The sequence below is a fragment of the Narcine bancroftii genome, chromosome 1 (genome assembly GCF_036971445.1).
Source record: "Narcine bancroftii isolate sNarBan1 chromosome 1, sNarBan1.hap1, whole genome shotgun sequence".
In the NCBI taxonomy this organism is placed as follows: domain Eukaryota; kingdom Metazoa; phylum Chordata; class Chondrichthyes; order Torpediniformes; family Narcinidae; genus Narcine; species Narcine bancroftii.
The window spans coordinates 435600955-435626368 of record NC_091469.1 but is presented as its reverse complement, the minus strand read 5'-3'; the positions used below and the strand labels follow the sequence as shown (position 1 = coordinate 435626368).

Sequence of the window (25414 nt, the reverse complement as noted above, 5' to 3'; positions counted from 1 at the left end):
TTAGCAGAAACATTCAGGGAGCAATATATATTAAGGCCACTCTAGAGTTAAGAGTACTGTTTGAGCAATGGGATATGTTAATGCTGCCTCATCCTTCATCCAAATTTAATTGGTAGTTGCTGAGCTTTTAAAACTATGCATACATTTTGCATAACTGAACAAGACAGCTCTCAGAAGCAGTATCATTTGATTTTGTTTTGCTCTTGCTTTACTCTTTCAATATCTTGATATACAAAATACAATGTTTTGGCCTTGAGTTCTTCATTAAGGAATGACAAAATGGTGGGAAGGGAGGAGGACAGTACGACTGGTAGGAGGAGGAAGGGAGAATGAAGAGTAGACTCGTAGAAAGTGAATAAGTCTATGTTAATGTCATCCAGTTGGAGAGTGCCCAGATGGACAATTAAGTGTTGCATGACATCACAACCAGAATTTCTACTTATCGCTAGTGCAAAAAACTACTCGAGAAAGGCTATGTATACAAAAGAAATGTAAGCAAAGAAAGAAGTGTAAGTGCACTGTGCAACACAATGTAAATATTCTATAAGAAATAATGTGCAAAGTAAGAATACTGAAATGAGTCTCTGAGTTTGTTGTTTAGGAGTTTGATGGTGCAGGGTTAGCAACTGTTCCTGAACCTGGTGCTACGAATCTTATGGCACTTGTACCTCTTCTGATGGCAGCATCAAGATCCAAGCACTTCCTGGGTGGTCTGAACCTTTGATGATTGCTGCTGCTCTCCAACGGTAGTTTTTCTCAATGGTGGAGAGAGTTTTAACTGTGATGTACTGGGTTGCGTCCACTACCTTTTGCAAGGCTTTCTGCTCCGAGCTATGGTGTCCCCATCCCAGGCCACAATACAGCCAATCAGCGCACTTTCCACACACAGTTGTGGAAGTTTGCCAAGGCTTTTGATGTTATACCAAACCTAGCAAACTCCTGAGGAAGTAGTGGTGCTAGCATAATTTTTTTCATAATGACATTTGAAGTTGGGTCCAGAAAAGATCCTCAGAAATGGTAACGCATTGGAATTTAAATTTGCTCACCCTCTCCACCTCTGACTCCCCAATGTTCACTAGATCGTACATCTCTGGTTTTCTCTTCCTAAAGTCCACAACCATATCCTTGGTTTTGGTAACATTAAGTGCGAGGTTGTTGATAGTACACCAATCAGCCAGGTTTTCAATCTCCCTGTTGTATGCTGACACATCACCCCTTTTTATACAACCCACTGACGCGTTATCAGCAAATTTGTAGATGGTGTTTTTGTCATACCAGGCCACACAGTCACAGGTGTAAAGTGAATAGAGCAGGGGGCTAAGAACGCAGCCCTGTGATGCTCCAGTACTGAAAGAGGTTGGATGGGAGATGTTCTTACCAGTCCTCACTGATTGTAGTGTGGATGTGAAAAAAAATCCAGGATCCATTACATAATGGTTTAGAGGCCCAGTTCTTGGTATTTGCTGATCAGTTTTGAGGGGATGATTGTGTTGATTGCCAAACTGTAGTTGGTAAAGAGCATCTTGATGTATGCGACTTTGCTGTCCAGGTGTTCCTGGGCTTTGTATAGAGCTAGGGATGTGGTATCTGCCATAGACCTGTTGTGACGATAGGAAAATCGGAACGGATTGATGTCACCACTCTGTCAGGAGCTGATATACTTCAGCAACAGCCTCTCAAAGCAGTTCATCACTGGTTGGCAGTCATTTAGGCAGGTTACCATACTCTTCTTAGGCACTGGCATGATTGGGGCCTGATTGAAATAGATGGGTACCACACCCTGCCTTCGTCAGGAGCGCAGAGAATAAGGAAGATGCCTATTGTCATGGTTCCAGGTCTACAGAATTACTGCAGACCAAGTTGCTCTTTCACCAAACTAGTCTCAGAAACTTGATTACTCATAGACTAACAAATAAAAAATGTACATGTTGATAAAGAAAGGATAAATACTTTCAAGTTGTTTTACTTACATGTGGCGCTGAAGCACCAGATACAAAAAGGTGGACAGGCTCCATACTGTGAGTTCTTTTAATGTACTCTGCTGTGGCAAAACTGAGGTATGCCCCAAAACTGTAGAGAAAAATACTTCGTTTAAGTTATTGGAGCTTTAACCTCGATGTTAAGTCAAAAATGCACACAGTAAAACACTACCACGTTATTATCCATTATAAATACATCAACAATATATGATCTCAAAGCACATCAGAATATTTGATTTCAAACAACAGGGGCAAAAGAGTGGAAAACAGAATTTGATGTGGAGAAGTGCGAGGTCACCCAGATTGGAAAGAAAAATCAAAAGGCAGATGATTGAAATGGAGAGAAACTGAAAATGAATTAAGTACAGAAAGTATTACAGTACATGAATGAATTAGTCAAGGCAAATGTGTTTTGGCCTTCATGGCAAAGGGGTTGACATTTAAAATAGGGAGATTTTTGTTGCAATTGTACAGGGTGTTGATGAGGCCTCATCTGGAAGACTGTTTACAATTTTAGTCCCCTTAATTAAAAAATATATAATATTGGAAGTGTGAAAAGATTTGCTGGGTATTTCCTGTGCTATCAAAAGAGACTAAATAGCTTGGCCAGTATTCTCCAGAGTTTAGAAGAATGAGGAGTGACCTCATTCAAACATAAGATCCTAAGGGGGATAGATGCTGGGATGTATTCACTAGTGGGAGTGTTCAAATGAGGGTTAAAACTACAAAATAAAGGACTGGTCTTTTAAAACTAAGGCATATAGAAATGTCATCTTGTCAAGGTGAAGTGTCTCTGGAATTCTCTGCCCCAGTGGATGGTGGAAGCTGGATTATTAGAAGTAATTAAAGTGGAGGTAGATAAATATTTGATAGGTCAAAGAATGGAGTATGAAGAAATGGTGCAGGAGTTGAGGCCAACACAGATCAGTCATGACTGCATAAAATGGCAGGGCAGGCTAGAGGACCTAATAACTCCTGCTCCCACTTCCTTGAGTTGTATTGCAACTCATTTGGAATATTTACTTGTATTTGGCAGTCAGTATTTTCTGGACACCCATGTTACAGTGTTTACTGTTGGGTCAACTACTACAAGTTTAAATTCAAAATCATGTTCTGATAAAAAAAAGCTATTAACGCTTCTCCATTCTATCCCCCAACTCCCTGCTCAAACTCCCATCTTCCTCTCACTTAATTCCCCCTACTCTTACCACCCCCACAATATACCAGTTTTCTTCTTGAAACTAACAAAAAAGATCAAATACGGATTAACTTCTGCTATGTTTAAGGGAGAGTTAGGTAAAGAAAAAGGCCCTGTTATCTCAACTACTCAGAATTTCCAGCTGTCTATTTTTGTTTCAAATTAATGCAATATAAAGCACATTACTATCAAATATAAGCACTGAGTTGACAAATTGTCTCATATTCTCTGATTTTCCTTTTTAAAAAGCATTAAACCAAGTTTTAGGGAATAATCATGACTGTTCTGAATATTTCCATTCTTCTTATGTTCTTTGTTTCACCCTTTATTTCCTTTCTGCACCTGCCTTTCTTTTTCCCTTCCTTCTCCTGTTCTACCTCATCTACCTCCCAACATATCCTCCCCATCTTCTTTCTATCTGGTTCCTCCTGCTCGCCTACATCCCCTGATTTAATTGTTTCTAAAACGGATTCGTTTATTGCTTTTTTTTGCCATCTTAGAGCTAGTTAGCTAGAAAAAAAAGTGACTTAAGGAAGCAATTTCAACTAGAGGAACAAATGAGTAGAGAGATAACGTATATGTGTGAGAATCATAAGGTAGTGATCATGGGAGATTTTAACTTTCCTCACATTGATTGGGCTACCCATACAGTTAGAGGGCTGGATGGGCTAAATGTGTTCAAGATTGTTTTCTGAATCAATTAGTAAAAGAACCGACTCGGGACAGTGTAATACTGGATCTCCTGTTAGGGAACGAGCTAGGTCAGGTATCAGACATTAATGTTGGAGATCCAATTGGGTCTAGTGATCATAATTCTGTTAGTTTTAAGGTAGTTTTAGGGAGGAGCAAGGAGGAGCCTAAAGTTGAGGTTCTGGATTGGAGAAGAGCAAATTTCGAAGGAATAAGAAGGGATTTGGGGAGTATTGAGTGGGACAGGATATTTTCAGGTGAGGGTGTAAATGAGAAATGGAGGATATTCAAAAAAGAAATTTTGTGGGTACAGAGTAGCTATGTCACAGTGAGGATCAAAGGAAAGGCTGGAAGTCATAGGGAGGCTTGGTTTTCGAGGAATATTGGAAATTTGGTTAGGAGAAAAAGGGAGGTGTACAAGAGGTATAAAGAACAGAGAGCTGACAATTTGAAGGAGGACTACAAGGAGTGCAGAAGGAATCTTAAGAAAGAAATTAGAAAGGCCAAAAAAAGGCACGAAGAGGCTTTGGCAGACAGAGTAAAAATAAATCCAAAGGGTTTCTATAAGTACATTAAAAGTAAAAAATTAGTGAGGGATAAAATTGGACCCCTTGTAGATAGTGAGGGTAGGCTGAGTGAGAAGTCAGAGGAAATGGGGGAAATTTTGAATGATTTCTTTGCCACAGTATTCACTAGGGAAAAAAATATTGAACCAGTTGAGGTAAAGAAAAATAGTGGGGAGGTAATGAAGCATATAAGGATAACCGAGGAGGTAGTGATTGCTGTGTTGAAAAAGATAAAGGTGGATAAATCTCCAGGACCGGACAAAATATTCCCAAGGACTCTCAGGGAGGCTAGTGGACAGATAGTGGGGCCATTAACAGAGATATTTAGGATGTCACTGGCCACGGGGGTAGTACCAAAGGATTGGAGGGTGGCGCATGTGGTTCCGCTGTTTAAGAAAGGGTCTAAATGTAAACCTGGGAATTATAGGCCCATGAGTCTGACGTCTGTGGTGGGCAAGTTGATGGAAAGTGTTCTGAGGGATGGTATTTACAATTATTTGGAGGTACAGGGATTGATAGGGAGTAATCAGCATGGTTTTGTCAGGGGTAGATCAGGCTTGACAAACCTGATTGAGTATTTCGAGGGGGTGACAAAAAAGGTTGATGAAGGGAAAGCTGTGGATATTGTCTATTTAGACTTTAGTAAAGCTTTTGACAAAGTTCCCCACAGGAGGTTAGGAAAAAAGGTGAAGGCATTAGGTATAAGGAGGTAGTGAAATGGATTCAGCAATGGTTGGATGGGAGGTGTCAGAGAGTAGTGGTAGAAAATTGTTTGTCCATTTGGAGGCCGATGACTAGTGGAGTTCCTCAGGGATCGGTACTGGGTCCACTATTGTTTGTTATATATATTAACGATCTGGAAGTAGGGGTGGAGAATTGGATAAGCAAGTTTGCGGATGATACAAAGATTGGTGGTGTTGTGGACAGTGAGGAAGATTACTGTAGATTAAAAGGTGATTTAGGAAGGCTGGAGGTGTGGGCTGAGAAATGGCTGATGGAACTTAATACAGATAAGTGTGAGGTGTTACATTTTGGAAAGGCAAATCTAAATAGGTTATATGCATTAAATGGTAGGCTATTGAGATGTGCAGAGCAACAAAGGGATTTAGGAGTTGTGGTAAATAGTACCTTCAAGGCTGATACTCAGGTAGATGGTGTGGTGAAGAAGGCATTTGGAATGTTGGCCTTCATAAATCGGAGTATTGAATTCAAGAGTAGGGAGGTTATGATGAAATTGTACAAGGCATTGGTGAGGCCAAATTTGGAGTACTGTGTACAGTTTTGGTCACCAAATTATAGGAAAGATATAAACAAAATAGAGATAGTGCAGAGAAGGTTCACGAAAATGTTGACAGGATTTCAAGGTTTGAGTTACAGAGAAAGGTTGTGCAGACTGGGGCTTTTTTCTCTGGAGCGTAGAAGATTGAGAGGGGACTTGATAGAGGTGTTTAAGATTTTAAAAGGGACAGACAGAGTAAACGTGGATAGGCTTTTTCAATTAAGAGTGGGGGGGATTCAAACTAGAGGGCATGGTTTAAGACTGAAGGGGGAAAATTATAAGGGGAACATGAGGGGAAATTTCTTTACGCAAAGGGTGGTGGGGATGTGGAATGAGCTTCCGGCAGATGTGGTCGAGGCGGGATCATTGGTTACATTTAAGGAAAGACTGGATCGTTACATGGAGAGGAGAGGACTGGATGGGTATGGACCGGGTGCTGGTCAGTGGGACTAGGAGGGTGGGGATTTGCTACGGCATGGACTAGTAGGGCCGAACTGGCCTGTTCTGTGCTGTAAGTGGTTATATGGTTATATTTACCCAAGAAATATAATTTATTGTTAAACAATACTAATTGCATTTATCTATGGCTAAAGTTGATGAAGAAATTAAAGTCATTGACATGTTAAAATTGCTTTTTTAAGCCATTTAACAACACATTTTTGATGGAAATAACATTCTCATTTGTAGCCTGGTTAAGCCCACAACTCATGTATTATCTTTCATACCTGTGACCAAAAAATGCAAAGGGCTTCTCTTTAAGGGTAGGCAGTAAGACATTGGCAATTTCATCAACGAGTTGCTGTAGATTCTGCATAAAAGGTTCCTTAGAACGAGTTTCCCTTCCAGGAAGGCGTATCGCGTAAACTGAAATTTAAAGGATTATTGCTGGTGTTTATATGCCCACTGAATAGAGTAATGTACAATAAATTTAGCATATTTTGTAATGAAATGGATAATGGAGAAAAAGAGGAGCAAAGACAACGACAAAGTGGTAGTATTCAGTGCTGATATTCTTGCGACCTTATCAAGTTTTATATTGGCTGTTACCGAATCATTTCAGGGAGAAGATCCTTATTCACAAACTACCACAATTTTCACCCAAAAAGACTGTTTCTCAGATGTTGACTGATGCCAAGTGTTTTCGATCCATAACTGCAGCAAATAGTCCAACCTAATGCTTTAAAGCTAATGAAAACTTCAATTGCCCTAATTTACTGTATAAATTATGCATGAGACATATTACCAATCTCCATATTTATTACTCAAAAGCGAGACAGCCATCATTACAAAAGCCTTTCTTAATGGAGGAAGTATTTAGTCTGGCAAGGATCCATCCGTTTTCCCACACAGAGCAACCTCATTACCTAGTGTCACGTTTGTGGTGAATGTCTGCCAAGCTGCCCGTCTCCCCTCTGGCGAGCCTTGCTGGACTAACATTGGCTGTGCATTATCTCTACTGTTAAGGACACTCCCCTTGGGTATAACTGTATATGCACCTATTGTCTTTCATTATTGTACCATGAGTTTCTGTTAATAAAAGCCATGATTATTGTTTGATCGTCTTTGTCTACTTCAACAACTGGCACTTCAATTTTATTAGCAGAAATGGATGCAGCACTCAACCTAGCGCGGCTGATAATCGACCAGTCTGCCCCGAGGGCCAGAGATAGTTTCAACCACTGGATTGCTTGCTTCGATTACTACATGGCTCGAAATAACATGGTCGATGAGGCGATACAGTGGGGCTAACTGAACTCTCTGCTGGGTGAGGTCCCTTTCATTGTAACACAAGGAGCTACCACTCTGGCTATTGCCCAGGAACATCTGACTGCTTACCATGCAGTGCCACGGAACGTGGTGCTTGCTCAACACCAGTTGCTGACTAGACGCCAGAAACCCGGGGAAAGTGATGCTGCCTATGCACTGGCCCTCAACTTTCTGGGAAACGATTATGATGTCAGGGCAGTCAATGTGCAACAACACTGCAATGCCTTGAAGCTGGATGCTTTTGTCAATGAGACTGACTCCAGAGGCTGCTGGAGATGGAATTCTTAACCTATGACCAGGCAGTCACTCTAGCCAAAACACTGAGAAGTGCCATGTGGTCCAGTGAAATGCTAGAAACCAAAAAGGAAACATCCAGGAGTGCTGGAACCCCGAAGGAAAGAAAAGGGCGAACTCCTAAAAATGCTACTTCTGTGATGAGAGCTGGCACCCCAGACAAAAGCTGCTACCTGCAGCTATTGTGGGAAACTCGGCCACTTCGCTAAAGCGTGCAAGGCGAAAAGTATTCCCACTGATAAGAAGGGGAGAAGCACGAAGAAAATGCGTCCTGGAGCTGCAGGAATGGAAGACAACGGTGAAAAGGGGGAATCTTCAGACGAGCAGGCTGAATCGACTCCAAGTCACGATGAGGTGAGATCCCCTGTGATAGCTCAATTGACTGTAAAGCTTGGGGGATGTTAAGGACTGGAACGGTCAACTATGAAGGGGTAGGTGAATGGTGAGACTCTTGATTGTCTAATAGACTCAGGGAGTACTGGCAGCTACATCCATGAGAGAGTTTCCAGTGCCTTAAATTTGCGGAGATATCCAGCGACCCGGAAAGAATGGCTCCCCTTAAGAAGTTATCACCCCCAGACTCAGCAAAAGCCCTTAAAAGGTGTATGGGATTCTTTTCCAACTACTGCAAATGGGTTCGGGACTACGCCACGAAGGCACGCCCTCTGTTTGACACTAAATATTTTCTTCTCTCTCCAATGGCCTTGAAGGCTTTCAAGAGAATTAAAGCTGATATTGCCAAAGCTGCTCTCTCACCCATTGATGAGGATGTCCCATTCCAAGTGGAAACTGATGCCTCAGATTGTACCTTGGCAAGAACCCTTAATCAAGAGGACAGACCTGTGGCATTCTTCTCCCATACGTTACATGGACCTGACCTGAACTTAAACTGCCATTGAAAAAGAAGCCCAGGCTATTATTGAAGCTGTTCGCTACTGGAGACACTTTTAGCCAGCAGAAAATTTACTCTTGTCATTGATCAGAAACCTGTAGCCTACATGTTCAGTACTAAACACAAAAGTAAAATCAAGAATGATAAGATGGCACGCTGGCGAATAAGAGATCCATAGCAGACTGTGCCACCCAGGAGTCACGAGGTTCTTCCACTACATAAGGGTTAACAACCTTCCTTACTCTCTGGAAGAAGTCCGGAAACTGACTAAAAGCTGTCCCGTCTGTGCAGATGCAAACTGCAATAGTTCAAAGCTCCGGAGGCCACTCTCATCAAAGCAGCCTGACCTTTTTGAGAGGATTAGCTTAGATTTTAAAGGATCGTTACCTTCCAACAATAAAAATGTATATTTCCTTGCTGTAATTGACGAATATTCCAGGTTTCCTTTTGTGATACCCTGCCCTGATGTCTCGTCAGCATCTGTCATTAAGTCACTTGACAGAATTTTCAGCATTTTTGGTTTTCCCAATTACATTCATACCGATAAGGGCTCAGCATTCATGAGTACTGAACTGCGGTGAGCCCTGCTACGAAAGGGGATTGTCACCTGCCGTACCACGAGCTACAACCCGCAGGGCAATGGGCAGGTCAAAAGGGCTAATGCTACAGTTTGGAAGACTGTTAATCTTGCTTTAAAAACACATGGTAACCCTGTTACCTGGTGGCAGGAGGTGCTACATTCTATTCAGTCATTATTGTGTACTGCAACAAATCAAACACCTCATGAACGTATGTTTGCCTTTCCTAGGAAATCAGGAACTGTGATGGACTGGCCAGCCTGTTTATCTGAGCCTGGAACCGTGCTGCTGTAGAACCACATTTGGGTGCATAAAACAGACCTCCTAGTCCAACCAGTTCAGCTACTGCATACCAACCCCAACTATGCTCATGTTAAATTCCCAGACATGAGAACTGACACTGTACCCCTAAGAGATCTGGCCTTGCCTGGTTCGCCCCTTCCTCACACCCCTACTCCAAGTGAGCCTGAGAGGTTGGACTCACCCCCACCCAGCCTGTGTCCCCTAGTAAGCATTCAGATGGCCATGCTGAGGCTCCACTGCCTCACGCTGGTGATTCTGGAGTGGGTCCAGAAGTCAGTCCTTCCCACACTACAGACCCAGGAACTGTACCAGTTCCCAAGGTTGCAAAGGAGCCACCTGTTTTGAGAAGAAGCACCAGAATTTGTAAACAACCTGATAGGCTGACATATTCATAAAACATTTCATTATACTTCAACTGCTTGCTAGATACTGGTGTATTTTGGCTGTTTGAATATTCTCAATGCCAAACGTGGTATCTATGTATCGCTTGCTTCAGTCTTTCCTAGCAGCTGTCCTTTTGATTTTGACCCTTCCTCTGCTGGGAGGAGACTGTGGTGAATGTCTGCCAAGCTGCCTGTCTCCCCTCTGGTGAGCTTTGCTGTACTAACATTGGCTGTGCATTCTTTGGCTTGGCTTCGCGGACGAAGATTTATGGAGGGGGTAAAAAGTCCACGTCAGCTGCAGGCTCGTTTGTGGCTGACCAGTCCGATGCGGGACAGGCAGACACGATTGCAGCGGTTGCAAGGGAAAATTGGTTGGTTGGGGTTGGGTGTTGGGTTTTTCCTCCTTTGCCTTTTGTCAGTGAGCTGGGCTCTGCGGTCTTCTTCAAAGGAGGCTGCTGCCCGCCAAACTGTGAGGCGCCAAGATGCACGGTTTGAGGCGTTATCAGCCCACTGGCGGTGGTCAATGTGGCAGGCACCAAGAGATTTCTTTAGGCAGTCCTTGTACCTTTTCTTTGGTGCACCTCTGTCACGGTGGCCAGTGGAGAGCTCGCCATATAATACGATCTTGGGAAGGCGATGGTCCTCCATTCTGGAGACGTGACCCATCCAGCGCAGCTGGATCTTCAGCAGCGTGGACTCGATGCTGTCGACCTCTGCCATCTCGAGTACCTCGACGTTAGGGGTGTGAGCGCTCCAATGGATGTTGAGGATGGAGCGGAGACAACGCTGGTGGAAGCGTTCTAGGAGCCGTAGGTGGTGCCGGTAGAGGACCCATGATTCGGAGCCGAACAGGAGTGTGGGTATGACAACGGCTCTGTATACGCTTATCTTTGTGAGGTTTTTCAGTTGGTTGTTTTTCCAGACTCTTTTGTGTAGTCTTCCAAAGGCGCTATTTGCCTTGGCGAGTCTGTTGTCTATCTCATTGTCGATCCTTGCATCTGATGAAATGGTGCAGCCGAGATAGGTAAACTGGTTGACCGTTTTGAGTTTTGTGTGCCCGATGGAGATGTGGGGGGGCTGGTAGTCATGGTGGGGACCTGGCTGATGGAGGACCTCAGTTTTCTTCAGGCTGACTTCCAGGCCAAACATTTTGGCAGTTTCCGCAAAGCAGGACGTCAAGCGCTGAAGAGCTGGCTCTGAATGGGCAACTAAAGCGGCATCATCTGCAAAGAGTAGTTCACGGACAAGTTTCTCTTGTGTCTTGGTGTGAGCTTGCAGGCGCCTCAGATTGAAGAGACTGCCATCCGTGCGGTACCGGATGTAAACAGCGTCTTCATTGTTGGGGTCTTTCATGGCTTGGTTCAGCATCATGCTGAAGAAGATTGAAAAGAGGGTTGGTGCGAGAACACAGCCTTGCTTCACGCCATTGTTAATGGAGAAGGGTTCAGAGAGCTCATTGCTGTATCTGACCCGACCTTGTTGGTTTTCGTGCAGTTGGATAATCATGTTGAGGAACTTTGGGGGACATCCGATGCGCTCTAGTATTTGCCAAAGCCCTTTCCTGCTCACGGTGTCGAAGGCTTTGGTGAGGTCAACAAAGGTGATGTAGAGTCCTTTGTTTTGTTCTCTGCACTTTTCTTGGAGCTGTCTGAGGGCAAAGACCATGTCAGTGGTTCCTCTGTTTGCGCGAAAGCCGCACTGTGATTCTGGGAGAATATTCTTGGCCACACTAGGTATTATTCTACTTAGTAGAATCCTAGCGAAGATTTTGCCTGCAATGGAGAGCAGCGTGATGCCCCTGTAGTTTGAGCAGTCTGATTTCTTGCCTTTGTTTTTGTACAGGGTGATGATGGTGGCATCACGAAGATCCTGAGGCAGTTTTCCTTGGTCCCAACAAAGCTTGAAAAACTCATGCAGTTTGGCATGCAGAGTTTTGCCGCCAGCCTTCCAGACCTCTGGGGGGATTCCATCCAGACCTGCTGCTTTGCCACTTTTCAGTTGTTCGATTGCCTTATATGTCTCATCCAGGGTGAGGACCTCATCCAGCTCTAGCCTTAGGGGCTGTTGAGGGAGCTGGAGCAGGGCGGAATCTTGAACTGAGCGGTTGGCACTGAAAAGAGATTGGAAGTGTTCTGACCATCGGTTGAGGATGGAGATCTTGTCGCTGAGGAGGACTTTGCCGTCTGAGCTACGCAGCGGGCTTTGGACTTGGGGTGAGGGGCCGTACACAGCCTTTAGAGCCTCGTAGAAACCCCTGAAGTCGCCAATGTCCGCGCTGAGCTGGGTTCGTTTGGCGAGGCTAGTCCACCACTCATTTTGGATCTCCCGGAGTTTGCGCTGAAGATGGCTGCATGCGCGACGGAAGGCTTGTTTCTTCTCTGGACAGGACGGCTTTGTAAGGTAAGCCTGGTGGGCAGCTCGCTTCTTTGCCAGCAGCTCCTGGATTTCCTGGCTGTTTTCGTCAAACCAGTCCTTGTTTTTCCTGGAGGAGAAGCCCAGTACCTCTTCAGTGGATTGCAGTATGGTAGTCTTCAACTGATCCCAGAGGGTTTCAGGGGACGGGTCCGTGAGGCGGGTTGCATCGTCGAGCTTTGCTTTGAGGTTTGCCTGGAAGTTTCCTCTCGCTTCGTCTGACTGCAGGTTTCCAACATTGAACCTCTTTCTGGGGGCTTTATTGTTCCTGGGCTTTGGTTTGAAGTGAAGGTTGAGCTTGCAGCGAACCAGCCGGTGGTCAGTGTGGCATTCCGCGCTAGGCATGACCCTGGTGTGGAGCACATCTCGTTTGTCACTTTCTCGCACCAGGATGTAGTCCAGGAGGTGCCAGTGTTTGGATCGGGGATGCATCCAGGTGGTCTTAAGGCTGTCCCTCTGCTGAAAAAGGGTGTTTGTAATGACAAGCCGCTGTTCTGCGCAGAGCTCCAACAGGAGGCGCCCATTGTCGTTGCACTTGCCGACGCCATGCTTGCCCAGGATTCCTGGCCAGGTTTCTGAGTCTTTGCCGACACGAGCGTTGAAGTCGCCCAGGATGACAACCTTGTCGGCTGTAGGGGTACGTTGGATGAGGTTGCGCAGGTCGGTGTAGAACTTGTTCTTTTCTGCTGGTTCCGCCTGGAGGGTTGGAGCATAGACACTGATGAGGGTGATGTGACGCTTGTTTTGAAGTGGGAGTCGCATGGACATGATTCGGTCCGAGAGGCCTGTCGGAAGGTTTTCGAGTTTGGAGGCAATGAAGCTCTTGACCATGAAGCCTACACCAGATAGGCGTCGTTCATCCGAAGGCTTGCCAGACCAGTAGAGTGTGTAGCCCGCGCCGCGTTCTTGGAGGCTGCCTACATCTGCCAGGCGGACTTCACTGAGAGCGGCTATGTCGATGTCAAGTCTGAGGAGTTCATGTGCAATGAGGGCAGACCGACGTTCAGGTCGGTGGCTGTCAGTCTTGTCTAGCATGGTTCTGATGTTCCAGCATGCTAGCTTGAGTTTGTGAGCATCTTTTGAGGGGGAGGACGTGGAGGGGGAGGACGTGGAGGGGGAGGACGTGGAGGGGGAGGACGTGGAGGGGGAGGACGTGGAGGGGGAGGACGTGGAGGGGGAGGACGTTGAGGGGGAGGACGTGGACCTGTCCTCGGGCCTGCGCAAAGGAGCTTTTAGGTGGAGTGCAGTGCGCGCAGTACTGGCCCCACCCTTTACACCCATGGTTCGTGTGCCGTGGCCGAGCAAGCTGGGACGTGGCAGCGAGGTCCTTGGGTCGTAGGTTTTATATCGGAGTGGCCTTCTCCTATGCAGTGCATAGGCTGTGCATTATCTCCTTCTCCTAGGCTGTGCATTATCTCTACTGTTAAGGACACTCCCCTTGGATATAACTGTGTATGCACCTATTGTCTTTCATTATTGTACCATGAGTTTCTGCTAATAAAAGCCATGATTATTGTTTGACCACATCGTCTTTGTCTCCTTCATCAACTGGCACTTCAACGTTTGTAAAAATTCAAACATTGTAAAAAAGAACATTTATGCACTTCCTAAAGAAGTTATTGTATTTTCTCTTATTAGGTTGACTGTCTAATTTTATTTGAGTTTCACTTGCCACAAAAACAATATTATTTTGATTAAAAATTAGGATAGAACAAACAGAATTTGTTATCTTATCGCTGAACTCCAATGTTAAAGGGCTAATTATTAATGGAGCTGCTCTAAGTTTTCTGCTTGGGGCTGGCAGTTTCACTGACACTGTTTGAATTTCCAGAATCTGCTTTTGTAGTTACACTTCTAAGTTGGATTCTGGTCCAATGCTCACGTAATTAACTAATTTCAAACAGGAAAAGAATAGGTAAATGACATGTTTTCCATTTCAAAATGACCACAAGTACAAGCTTTCTTACTTCTAGCGAATGGCCCAACTTCTCAGGGTGTTAATTAGGACAGATTTGGGCTCATCTTCAAGACCTTTGTTGTCAAATAGCCTCTAATAACATTTATAAGGCATCAAAGCACCTCTGTGACAAACTATAGGGGTAATTATATGACATACCCTAGAGTGCTGCAGATGGGATTCCAAACTCTGTCCTAAGTGCTCCTACCCTGGCATGATTCAATGCCTTCAAATACAGGAGAAAGAAGAGAGTTATAAATTTTATTGTAATAATCAACTGCTGAAAATATGATATTAAATAACTGTCAACAGTTTCAGACTTCTATTTTAATAGACATGAATATGGACATTCTTGTCAACAGGAAAGGTAAAAGCAGCAGGTGTAAATGAGATGAATAAATATAAAAATAATTCCTTTATTTACAGGCTTAAGTGTCAAAATGCTTTGTACTGATGCCCTAAGATATTGCCAAATGGAATTTGCCCCACTGTCAAAGTTGAAAAAATGGCAAAAATATTTATCTAACAAAATGCCTTCTGAGGAATGTTGAAATCTTAATGCAAGATGTTTAATGGAAGCAATGTTTGCCCTGTAAGAATATTTAACATCAAATCCTTGAATTTAGATGTTGAGGGTCTGAAGAATGTGAAATATTGCTGTTTTGCACGAATCTGACATGTTTTGTGTTTCTTCAATCTGGTTCATTACTTCCAGGAGAGGAGGAATTAATAAGTCTTTAAATGTTTTATAGAATTCTATTGGGAGTCCGTCCTCTCCCGGTGTTTTATTGTTCGGTAGTTTTTTTAATATATCCTGTATTTCCTCTATTTCAAATTATTTTATTAATTTGTTTTGCTCCTCTTGCAATTTCAGTAGTTCAATTTTAGGTAGAAACTCATCTATTTTGTCTTCTTTCCCTTCGTTCTCAGTTTGATATAATTGCTCATAGAATTCCTTGAAGTTTTCATTGATCTCCGTTGGGTTATATGTAATTTGTTTGTCCTTTTTCCTTGATGTCAATACCGTTCTTTTAGTTTGTTCTGTTTTAAGCTGCCAGGCTAGTATTTTGTGCATTTTTTCTCCTAGCTCATAATACTTCTGTTTTGTCTTCATTATGTTCTTCTCCACCTTGTACGTTTATAGTGTTTCATATTTTATTTTTTTGTCTGCCAATTCTCTTCTTTTTGTTGTATCTTCCCTTGTTGCTAATTCTTTTTCTGTACTTGCTATTTCCCTTTCCAGCTGTTCTATTTCCCGATTGTAGTCCTTCTTCATCTTAGTTACATAACTTATTATCTGCCCTCTGATAAACGCTTTCATTGCATCCCATAATATAAATTTATCTTTCACTGATTCCGTATTTATTTCAAAGTACATTTCAATTTGTCGCTCAATTAATTCTCTAAAATCCTGTCTTTTAAGTAGCATGGAGTTTAATCTCCATCTATACGTTCTCGGTGGGATGTCCTCCAGCTCTATTGCTAATAACAGGGGTGAGTGATCCGATAACAATCTAGCTTTATATTCTGTTTTTCTAACTCTCCCTTGGATATGGGCTGACAACAGGAAGAAGTCTATCCTTGAGTATGTTTTATGTCCACCTCAATAATACGAGTATTCCTTCTCCTTTGGGTGTGGTCTCCTCAATATATCCAAAAGTTGCATTTCCTGCATTGATTTAACCATAAATTTGGTTACTTTGTTCTTTCTGCTAGTCTTTTGTCCAGTTTTGTCCATCTTTGAGTCCAAATTAAGGTTAAAGTCCCCTCCTATCAGTATATTCCCCTGTGTATCTGCAATCTTCAAAAAGATACCTTGCATAAATTTTTGATCCTCTTCATTAGGTGCATATACATTGAGCAAATTCCAAAATTCTGAATATATCTAACACTTTATCATTACATACCTCCCTGCTGGATCTATTATTTCCTCCTCTATTTTGATTGGTACATTTTTATTGATTAATATAGCTACACCTCTGGCTTTTGAATTATATGATGCTGCTGTTACGTGCCCTACGCAGTTTCTCCTTAATTTCTTGTGTTCCACTTCAGTTAGATGTGTTTCTTGCACAAATACTATATCATTTTTTTCTTTCTTCAGTAAATTTAACAGCCTCTTCCTTTTGATTTGGTTATGTATGCCGTTAATATTTAAAGTCGTATAGTTCAACATGGCCATTTCATACTTTGTTTACCTCTCATTTCCACTTCCTCATCACCACCTTTCCCCCATATCCATTTCTTTTTTCTTTATTTGAACGCACTATAAGACAACACTTCTAAAACATAAAATATTTCCACTATTCTCACATCTAAAATTCCCTTAACCCCAAATGTCCCCCCCACTCTGGGTTGCCCCTTGCCAGGCAACCACAACTTCCCTCTCCATTTGGATTGCGAACCCACTCACAAGCGTCAACTGAATTCGCAGTGACTGTTATTCTCTCCCACACAACCCCCTCCTAAAAAGACTTTTATCTTCACATATAACAAAGCTCACCCTCTTAATTCCCCCCTTACTTCCTTTCTTCCCCTCCTTAGTTCTTACTTATACATTATTTTTCTTCCTTATATAAAGTTTCTCGTCATTCTTGTTCTTGTTACATTTCTTCATCTCTCTTTCTGTTTTGCAGGCGTTCTGCAAATTCTCATGCTTTCTCCAGATCCAAGAACAGTCTGCTTTGCTGCCCCGGGTTAACTATTTTAAGCACCGCTGGATATCTTAACATAAATTTATAGCCTTTCTTTCATAGGATCGATTTTGGTGCGTTAAACTCCTTCCTCTTCTTCAGGAGCTCAAAACTTATGTCTAGGTAGAAAATTTTTTTTGACCTTTGTATTCCAGTGGCTTTTTATCTTCTCTCAAATTTTTCATTGCCTTCTCCAATATATTTTCTCTTGTCGTATATCTCAGGAATTTTACTAAAATGGATCTTGGTTTTTGTTGTGGCTGTGGTTTCGGGGCTAATGTTCTGTGTGCCCTTTCTATTTCCATTCCTTCCTGCATTTCTGGCATTCCCAGGTCTTTGAGGATCCATTCTTTTATAAATTCTTTCATATCTTTGTCTTCTTCATCTTCCTTATGGCCCACTATCTTTATATTGTTTCTCCTATTATAATTTTCCATTATATCCATCTTCTGAGCTAACAACTCTTGTGTTTCTTTAACTTTCTTCCAATTTTCTTTTTAAGTCGTCCACTTCCATTTCTACGGCAGTTTCTCGTTCTTCCACCTTGTCTACTCTTTTCCCTATTTCTGTCATAACCAGCTCTAATCTACTCACTTTTTCTTCTGTACTTTTCATTCTTCTTTTTATTTCACTAAATTCTCATGTCAGCCATTCTTTTAATGCTTCCATATATTCTTGAAATTTTTTTTAATCTATGTACTGTCCATTCCCTTTATCTTCTATTTCTCTGTGCAGAACTTGATGTTCTCCTTTTTCTTCTTCTGTGTCTGCTCTAGGGTTTGTGTCTTCTACTCCTTTTCCTTGTATCTGTGTCTCTAATGACTTTCTTGTTGGGTTGTTTGACTCAGTTTGTTGGGTATTTTTTTTTATGGTGTCTTGATGTTGGTCCTCTTCTTCTGGGCTGGTTATCTGTTGTGTCTCTGGTTTCCTTTTTTCATTCTCATCCCTCCCGTTCCCGTTATTTTCTGTATCTTCCCGCTGGGAGCCCTGCTGTCGGGTCTTTCTTAGCTGTTCGTGCTGTGGAGTTCCATTCCACAGCTGGTCCCCCTTCCGTTGGTGTTGTCTTTGTCGTGCGCATTGCGCTCGCGCATGTGCGGTTGCACACCTCTGTTTGGCTCCGTGAGCCATCTTTGCAGTCCTGCGTTCGGTGGGTCGCGGGGTTTTCACTGACCTCAGGGAGTACTTCCAAGGCGGGTCCCTGCTTCTTCATACAGCAACCTTTCTCTTCCGGCGTCTTTCCTCCTTCTTCCCGTTGTTTTTTGCTTTTCTTTCTTTGGTGCCATTTCCTCCACACCTTTATTTTTTTATTTGTTGTGATTTGTGTGTCTGGGGCTTGTCTTTTTCTTCACTTTTTTCCTTCTTTTCTGGAGAGGGCTGGTATAAGAATGTGAAATATTTCATACATTTCTTTTTCCATCTGATACATTTTTGTCTTTCTAATACAGTGGTTGAAAGCTCACATGAGAGACTTGCAACAGATAAGTTCAAGAAAAAAAGTAATGCTGAAAGATTATTTCAAAATAAGTTGAAACCAGACACAAAGACAATTCAATTCAGAAGACAGTAGCAACATTTACAGATGATAGCAAGGATTCTTCTATATGTGGATCACTGTATGGAGCAGACTTATCAATTTAGTTTAGATACAAAACGTTCACTACTTTAAGAACTGCTTCTGTAAAGATGGATAGAAAATTTAAGATATGAACAAGGAATGCCATTCAGCCTGATTAGTTGTGAGATCCAATGAAGATTTTCTTTTGCATTACATGTGTGAATGGTTTAACAACACATGATTGCCCTCATTGGTGTTAAAATTGTTGTGCAGAATCTAATTTATAATTAAATCAAGAAAACAATTAACATTGGAGATTGGAGGAATTGCGAATAGTGTTGAAGTTTGCCGTGGGTTACAAAAGGATAGACAGGATGCAGAGCTGGGCGGAAAAGTGACAGATGGATAGAGTTCAATCTAGATAAGTGCGATGTGATGCATTTTGAAAGGTCAATCCTGAAGTCTAAGTACAGGGTTAATGGTCGGATACTTAACCATGTGGAAGAACAGAGGGATGTTAGGGCCCAAATCCATACATCTCTCAAGGTTGCCATGCAGGTTCATAGGGTAGTTAAGAAGGCCTATGGGTTACTTGACTTCATGAGTAGGGGATTGAGTTCAAGAGTTGAGAGGTCATGTCATGGTCGGCACCAGTGGAGGGGGGGGTGGGCGGGTGGGCATGGCCCTCCTTGCAAGGTGCTGTGCCTCCATTTGCTAGCGGCCATCGTTCGCATCAGACCTGTCCCCGCTACATCACTAACGTGCGTCAAGCATCACTAGTGTCCAACCTGACGCATGCTAGTGACTCTCTGCACAATAAAAGCAGTGCTTTTGGCTGCTACAGAGGGATGGAGGAGGTTTACGTCCGCTCAGCAGATAGGCCACCACCAGCAACCCCACCCCCACCACTGATCGAGTCTACAACTGTCGGATTGTGCCCCACCCAGGCAGGTAGGTCACTACTAGCACCCCCGCTGAGCAAGTTTATGACTGTCAGACTGTGCTCCTCCCAGTTACCCTAATGCCCTCCTCTAACAGTCATTCTGGCATCAACCCTGGGTCATGTCGCAACTCTACAAATCCCTGATGTGACCACACTTAGAATATTGTGTTCAATTCTGGTCACCTCATTATAGGAAGGATGTTGAAGCTATGGAGAGGGTGCAGAGGAGATTTACCAGAATGTTGCCTAGATTGGAAAACAGGTCATGAGGCAAGGTTAGCACAATTAAGGCTTCTCTTTGTAGCAAAGAAGAATGAGGGATGACTTAATAGAGGTCCACAAGGATTCTGAAAGTCATAGATAAGGTCACAGCCAGCACTTTTATTCCCCCAGAGCAGGGTTAGGAAACACCAGAGAACACCTGTACAAAGTGAAAGGAGGAAAGTTTAAGGGAGACATCAAGTTTTTGTTTATACATAGAGAGCTGTGGATGCCTGAAATGCCTTGCCAGGGGTGGTGGTGGAGGCTGAAACATAGGGACATTTAAGAGACACAGATGAAAGAAAAATAGAGGGTTATGATGAAGGAAGAGCATAGTTTTTTGGAAGGTTTGCACAACATCAAGGGCCGAAGGGCCTGTTCTATGTATAAACTTGTAATATTAAATGCATCATGAATAAGCAAATTTTCTCAAACAAATTAGGTGGCCAGACAGCAGTTTGACTGAGATTAAAATGTCACGGTTTTTAATTTCCCTTATATTAGTTTAACATGGGAATATATGCAGCATTTATGGAGAAACCCACAGTGGAGCTCATTTTGCCCAAGGACTGCACGTGGTCGGATAGTAAAAAGAATTTAACAAGGAGAGGAGCGGACAAAAAAAAATGACATGATAAATGCACAAAAACAAGGTTTATCATGCAGTATTAAGTATTTTTTATATATTTATTTATTAGCACAGATATTTTAAAAGATCCATATCACGTTACCTTCAATGGAATTATCGAAGTGTTTTCCCCATTGGGCATAATGTATCGATCCCCCTCCAGCCCAGGGAAAGCATATAAGTCTGTAAAGAGCTTCGGGTTTTCTGTACAGACAGTTCACTAATTTATCCATTTCTGTAACATAATGCACAATTAAACAAAATGGACCATATTATTGCACAGAAATTAAACACATTTATATTTAATATTCAAATACATCTGCAAAACATTTGCAACATTATTTATTTTTCATTTGGTATCCAGGTTCCAATCAAAGACCCTGCAGGTAAAACATGACAGCTGAGAGAAATGAGCAAAAGGGAAAGGGTGAAACATTTTCCTGAGAACCATAAACAGCAAGGAAAAGTCAGACATTGTGGCAAATGCAAGTTCATTACTTTTAGCAATAAGAATTCAGAAGAGAACAGGCATTTAACATGTTGAACATTTAAACATAGGCATGTATGAGAATGAGGAACCTCAAAAGTCTCTGCAGATTTTGAAAGCAACCAACTGGAGGAGACAAACGGCTCTGGATAGGAAAATGGAATTCAAAAGTAGTAAAAAGAACATTTATGCAGCATTTTTCAACTCCCTGACAAGTCACCTAAAAGCAGTCAACAATGTTAATGAGGAAAACAATGAAGCCGATTCACATGATAAACTGAAGTACACGGCAAAGAGTTTAAGGTTAAGAGGAGACTGAGGGTTATAGCAACATGGATCAAAAACAGGAATGTTTTTTTTTAATATACAGAGTGGTAGGCAGTGATTAGTCAGTCCCAGCTATTCATAATAATTTGGATGACGTTTGTTGATGGCCTGAAAGAAGATTTCCAGGCTTTAAAGTGAGAGCAAGAGTGTTTAGAAGAACTGGTGAAGGCAGGTGTTTAGTTTGGGTCTGGCTAATTAAATGTAGGCAATAAAAAGGGAAGCTCAAGTGGCATGGCCATAGTGGGAGGAGGAGGCTTTGGTGTGCAGAGCTATAGGAAAAGGGCCTTAGTGAGAAGCAGAGTTAAGAACAGAGGAGGTCAGATAAGGTCTTTTTATTTGGACATAGAGTGAGCAGTGGGAATGGCAATCAGGGCAGTGATGTACTCGTCTTGTATAATGTGGGAAAGCAGAGTCGGTGTCAGAGCAAGTCTAATCAGAGGGCAATAGGGTAACTGCAGGGGAGACCACAAACTGACTTTCAAAAACTCATTTGGGGGGAGGTGGGTGCCACAGCTGCCATGAACCTCCCCCGTGCGCCAACGTCACACTTGCCCCTCTCTCTGACGTAACAGAGAAACGTGCATGCTTTTATCACATGGATGTTAATGACGCTAGTGCTCATTTTGGGGGTAATGTCCGTGAATGCCCCCCTCCCCCCCACCGGCCAAGCAGGGAAACCTGAGGATTTCACCTGCAAATAGTGCGTCCAAGTCCTGTTTCTTACAGACTGTGTTGGGAATGGAAACTGAATGAATTGGATCATTTGGAAGGCAGAGAAAGGTGATGTAAGGAAGCAGTCACACCTGGGAGGCAGGGAGCTGGTTGATCCATAAGCAGGGTATAAACACCGAAACGCTGGAGGGACTCAGCTAGTTTATTCAGCATCTATAGGAAACAATGATATATTCCCAGCGTTTCGGGCCTGAGCCCCTTCAAGAAAAAAATCAGAAAAGGCGAGAAGCAGGATATAATCAGAAAGTCTCAGAATTCAAACAATGGGGAGGGGGGGGGGGAGGAATCCAGATCAACAAAAGGTATTCATTGTATGTGATGAAGGATTTGGTAGAATTTATCATGTCTGTGTGAAAAGGAGACAGGGAATGGCGAGACAACAGCAGAAGAAAGGGGGAGGAGAGGGAAAGGCAATAGGCAGTCAGAGCAGGGCAATCCTGTTGCTGTTCCCTTTAATAATGTGCATAATGTTTTACATACTATTGAGAGGGAAGACCTGCCAGGATTGTTATCTTAGAAGGGAAGGAAGAGAAGAGGTGAGCTGCAATAATAGGGGATTCAATTGTTTTGGGAATGGATTAGAAGCTCTATGGGTGAGATTGAGACTCCTGGGTAGAAGTTGCCTGCCAGATGCCAGGGTTAGCAATGTCTTAGATTGAGACCACAGTATTCTCAAGAGTAAGGGGAGAAGCCATATGTCATTGCCCACATAAGTACCAATGATGTGAGTAGGAAGGGTGATGAGGTCCTGCAGAGTGAATTCAGGGAGGTAGGAGCTAAGTTAAAGACCTCCAGGATTGTGATCTCATGATTGCCTCTGTCCCATGTGCTAGTAAGACTGAATTGGAAGGATAAAAACAGTCTTAATATGTGGCTAAGGAGATGGTACAGGAAGGAGGGCTTCTATTCTTGGGTCTCTTCAGGAAAGGTGGGACCTGTACCAGCTGGACAATTTGCAGCTGAGAGCAAGAAGGACCTCAGGCTCTGAAGGCTGCCTGATCACACAAGAGGTTTGGATCTGGAGCTCTGTTTGCCGATGATTCAAACTGGGGTCTGTGCAGCTGCAGAGGCTGTGGGAGCCTGGAGGTGAATCCTCTGACATTCAGTACCTCTGAAGGGATTCTCTTTCTATTACTATAAGTGATGCCAGGCGACACTGACGACCTTATAGCAGGTAAAATGTAATTTTGTATAATATTACATGACAATAAAAGACTAGAGCTTGGAACAAAGAATATTACAGCACAGTACAGACCCTTCAACCCACAAGGTTGTGTCAACATATATATTACCTTCCCCCCCCCAAAAAAAAAGAAACCCTCCCTACCTTGAAACCCTTTAATGTTCTTTCATCTATGTGCCTGTCTAAGAATCTCTTAAATGCCCCTATTGTTCGAGCCCCCACCACCACCCCTCGCAATGCATTCCAGGCACCCACAACTCTGTAAAAAAAAAACTTGCCCCGATGTCTCCCCTAAACTTTACTGAATCTGAACTGGAGGGGGACAAATATTCTGGTGAAAAAGTTTGATAATGCTACTTCTTAGGGTATCAACGAGAGGTACGACCACACAGTACGGCCCTTCGGCCATGATATGTTGACCTATGTAAACCGACTGCATGACAATCTAATGCCCCCCACCCTACCTCGCACATATAACCTTTTCTTTTTGTATCCATGCACCTCTCCAAGAATCTTTTAACCATCCCTATTGTACCACCCTCCACCATCCCATGTCAATCCATTCCAGGCACTCACCACTATGTGTTCTTAAAAAAAAACAAATTCCTCCAACATCTCCCCTAAACTTTCCTCCACTCACCTCAAACAGATGTCCTCCGATATTTGGTACTGACACCCTTGGAAAAGGAGTTTCAGGCGGATGGATAGCCAAAGTGCCAGAGCAGATAATGGAGTGGTTGCAGGAGAAAACAAATCTTGTTAAGCCTGCAAAGGTGGAAATAGAAAGGATGAGTATGGTGCGAATAATGAGTTCTATTTCAATGTAAGGAGTATTGTAAGAAAGATGGATGAGCTTAGAGCGTGGATTGGCATGTGGAATTATGACATTGTGGCCAGTAACGAGATTTGGTCTTAGGAGGGTAGACTTGCAGCTCAATATTCTGGGGTTCTGTTGTTTTAGGTACTGTAGAGAGGGGAATGAAAGGGGCATTGTTAGTCTGGGAAAATTTCACGGTAGTGCTCAGACAGAACAGACTAGAGAGCTCTTCTACTGAGACTATATGGGTGGAACTGCGGAAAGAGAAAGGTGTGACTACATTAATGGGATTATAATAGTCAGGAGGAATTAGAGCAAGTTTGTAGAGAGATAACAGACAATTACAAGAAATAAAATTGTAGATGATTAGGTGATTTTAACTTTCCACATGTTAACTGGGACTTCCATACTTTAAAAGGAGAAAAGGCATCAGTTTTGTGTATCATTGGACTCTCTTCCAGGGAAGGTGGGACCTGTTCCGAAGGGATGGTTTGTATCTGAACTGGAGGGAAACAGTTATCCTTGCGGGAAAGTTTTCAAGTGCTGCTCTGGTGGATATAAACTAGATTTGCAGGGGGATAGAATCCAGAGTAGATACAAGAGTGGAGAAGGGAAAAGTTGATGCGAAATTGCATGCACCGTTAGAAGTCAACGGGTTGTATGAGGTGGAAATTTTCTAAAGTACATCCATTTCAATGCAAAGAGTATTGTTGAAAGGCAGGAGGGGCAGGACTGGCAGTTCAATGTTCTGGGCTTCTATTACCTTGGATGCGATAGAATGGTGGGGGAAAGGGAAATAAAAGGAGGAGTGGCATTGATCGTCAAGGAGAATATCACAGTGTTCTCAGGCAGGGTAGACCAGAGGACTCATCTTCTGAGGCTATATGGGTGGGGATGAAGAACAGGAAAGGTTTGAGGAGGGGGACGAGGCAAGATGGCATAGAGGACAGACGTACGATCCCACTCTTCCTCAGCTAGTTTTTTTAAGTACCCGTTTTTAAAGTTTATAAAAGTGATTAAAAATTATATTTTTACTTTTTGGAACATTAGTGGGTTATAATGGCTACTAATGTAAAAAAAAATGGATGGCACTGAAATCTAGTGGGGTTTACCACACCCATTTTTTTTTAGGGTGTTACTACCTTTGGGTAGTTTTTTTGGGGAAGTTAATAAAAAATTTTGTTTAAATTTTTTCATTTTTTTTTAATATTTAGGGGAGGAATAGTGATTTTAAGATATTATAAGGGGAGCGATTTGTAGTGAGTGATTATATTGTTATAATCTGAAATGTGCAACTTTTAATGTTCAGTGGTTAAATAACCCAATTAAGCGAAAATGAGTTCTGGCTTACATTAAGAAAATGAAAATTGATATTGCTTTTTTGCAAGAAACACATTTGACTGAAAAAGAACATCTCAAATTGAAGAGAGATTGGGTTGGTCATGTGTTTTCTTCTTCATTTAATTCCAAGGCAAGAGGTATAGCGATTT

At 42.7% G+C, this 25414-nt stretch overlaps 1 protein-coding gene across 3 annotated transcripts in view; it reads right to left on the bottom strand.

The window, feature by feature from the left end:
• The window catches only part of olah (oleoyl-ACP hydrolase), a 77465-nt gene that overhangs the window by 19251 nt on the left and 32800 nt on the right, over nt 1-25414 (bottom strand). For 2 of the 3 annotated variants that reach the window (XM_069914309.1, XM_069914311.1), the window contains exons 3-6: nt 23748-23872; nt 20482-20613; nt 6438-6576; nt 1971-2070 (exon numbers count right to left, since the gene is read on the bottom strand). In XM_069914309.1, coding sequence (XP_069770410.1) covers nt 1971-2070; nt 6438-6576; nt 20482-20611 — 369 coding nt within the window. In that variant the 5' untranslated portion in view covers nt 20612-20613; nt 23748-23872. The remainder of the gene's footprint in view (nt 1-1970; nt 2071-6437; nt 6577-20481; nt 20614-23747; nt 23873-25414) is intronic. The other variant, XM_069914310.1, reaches the window with a different exon arrangement.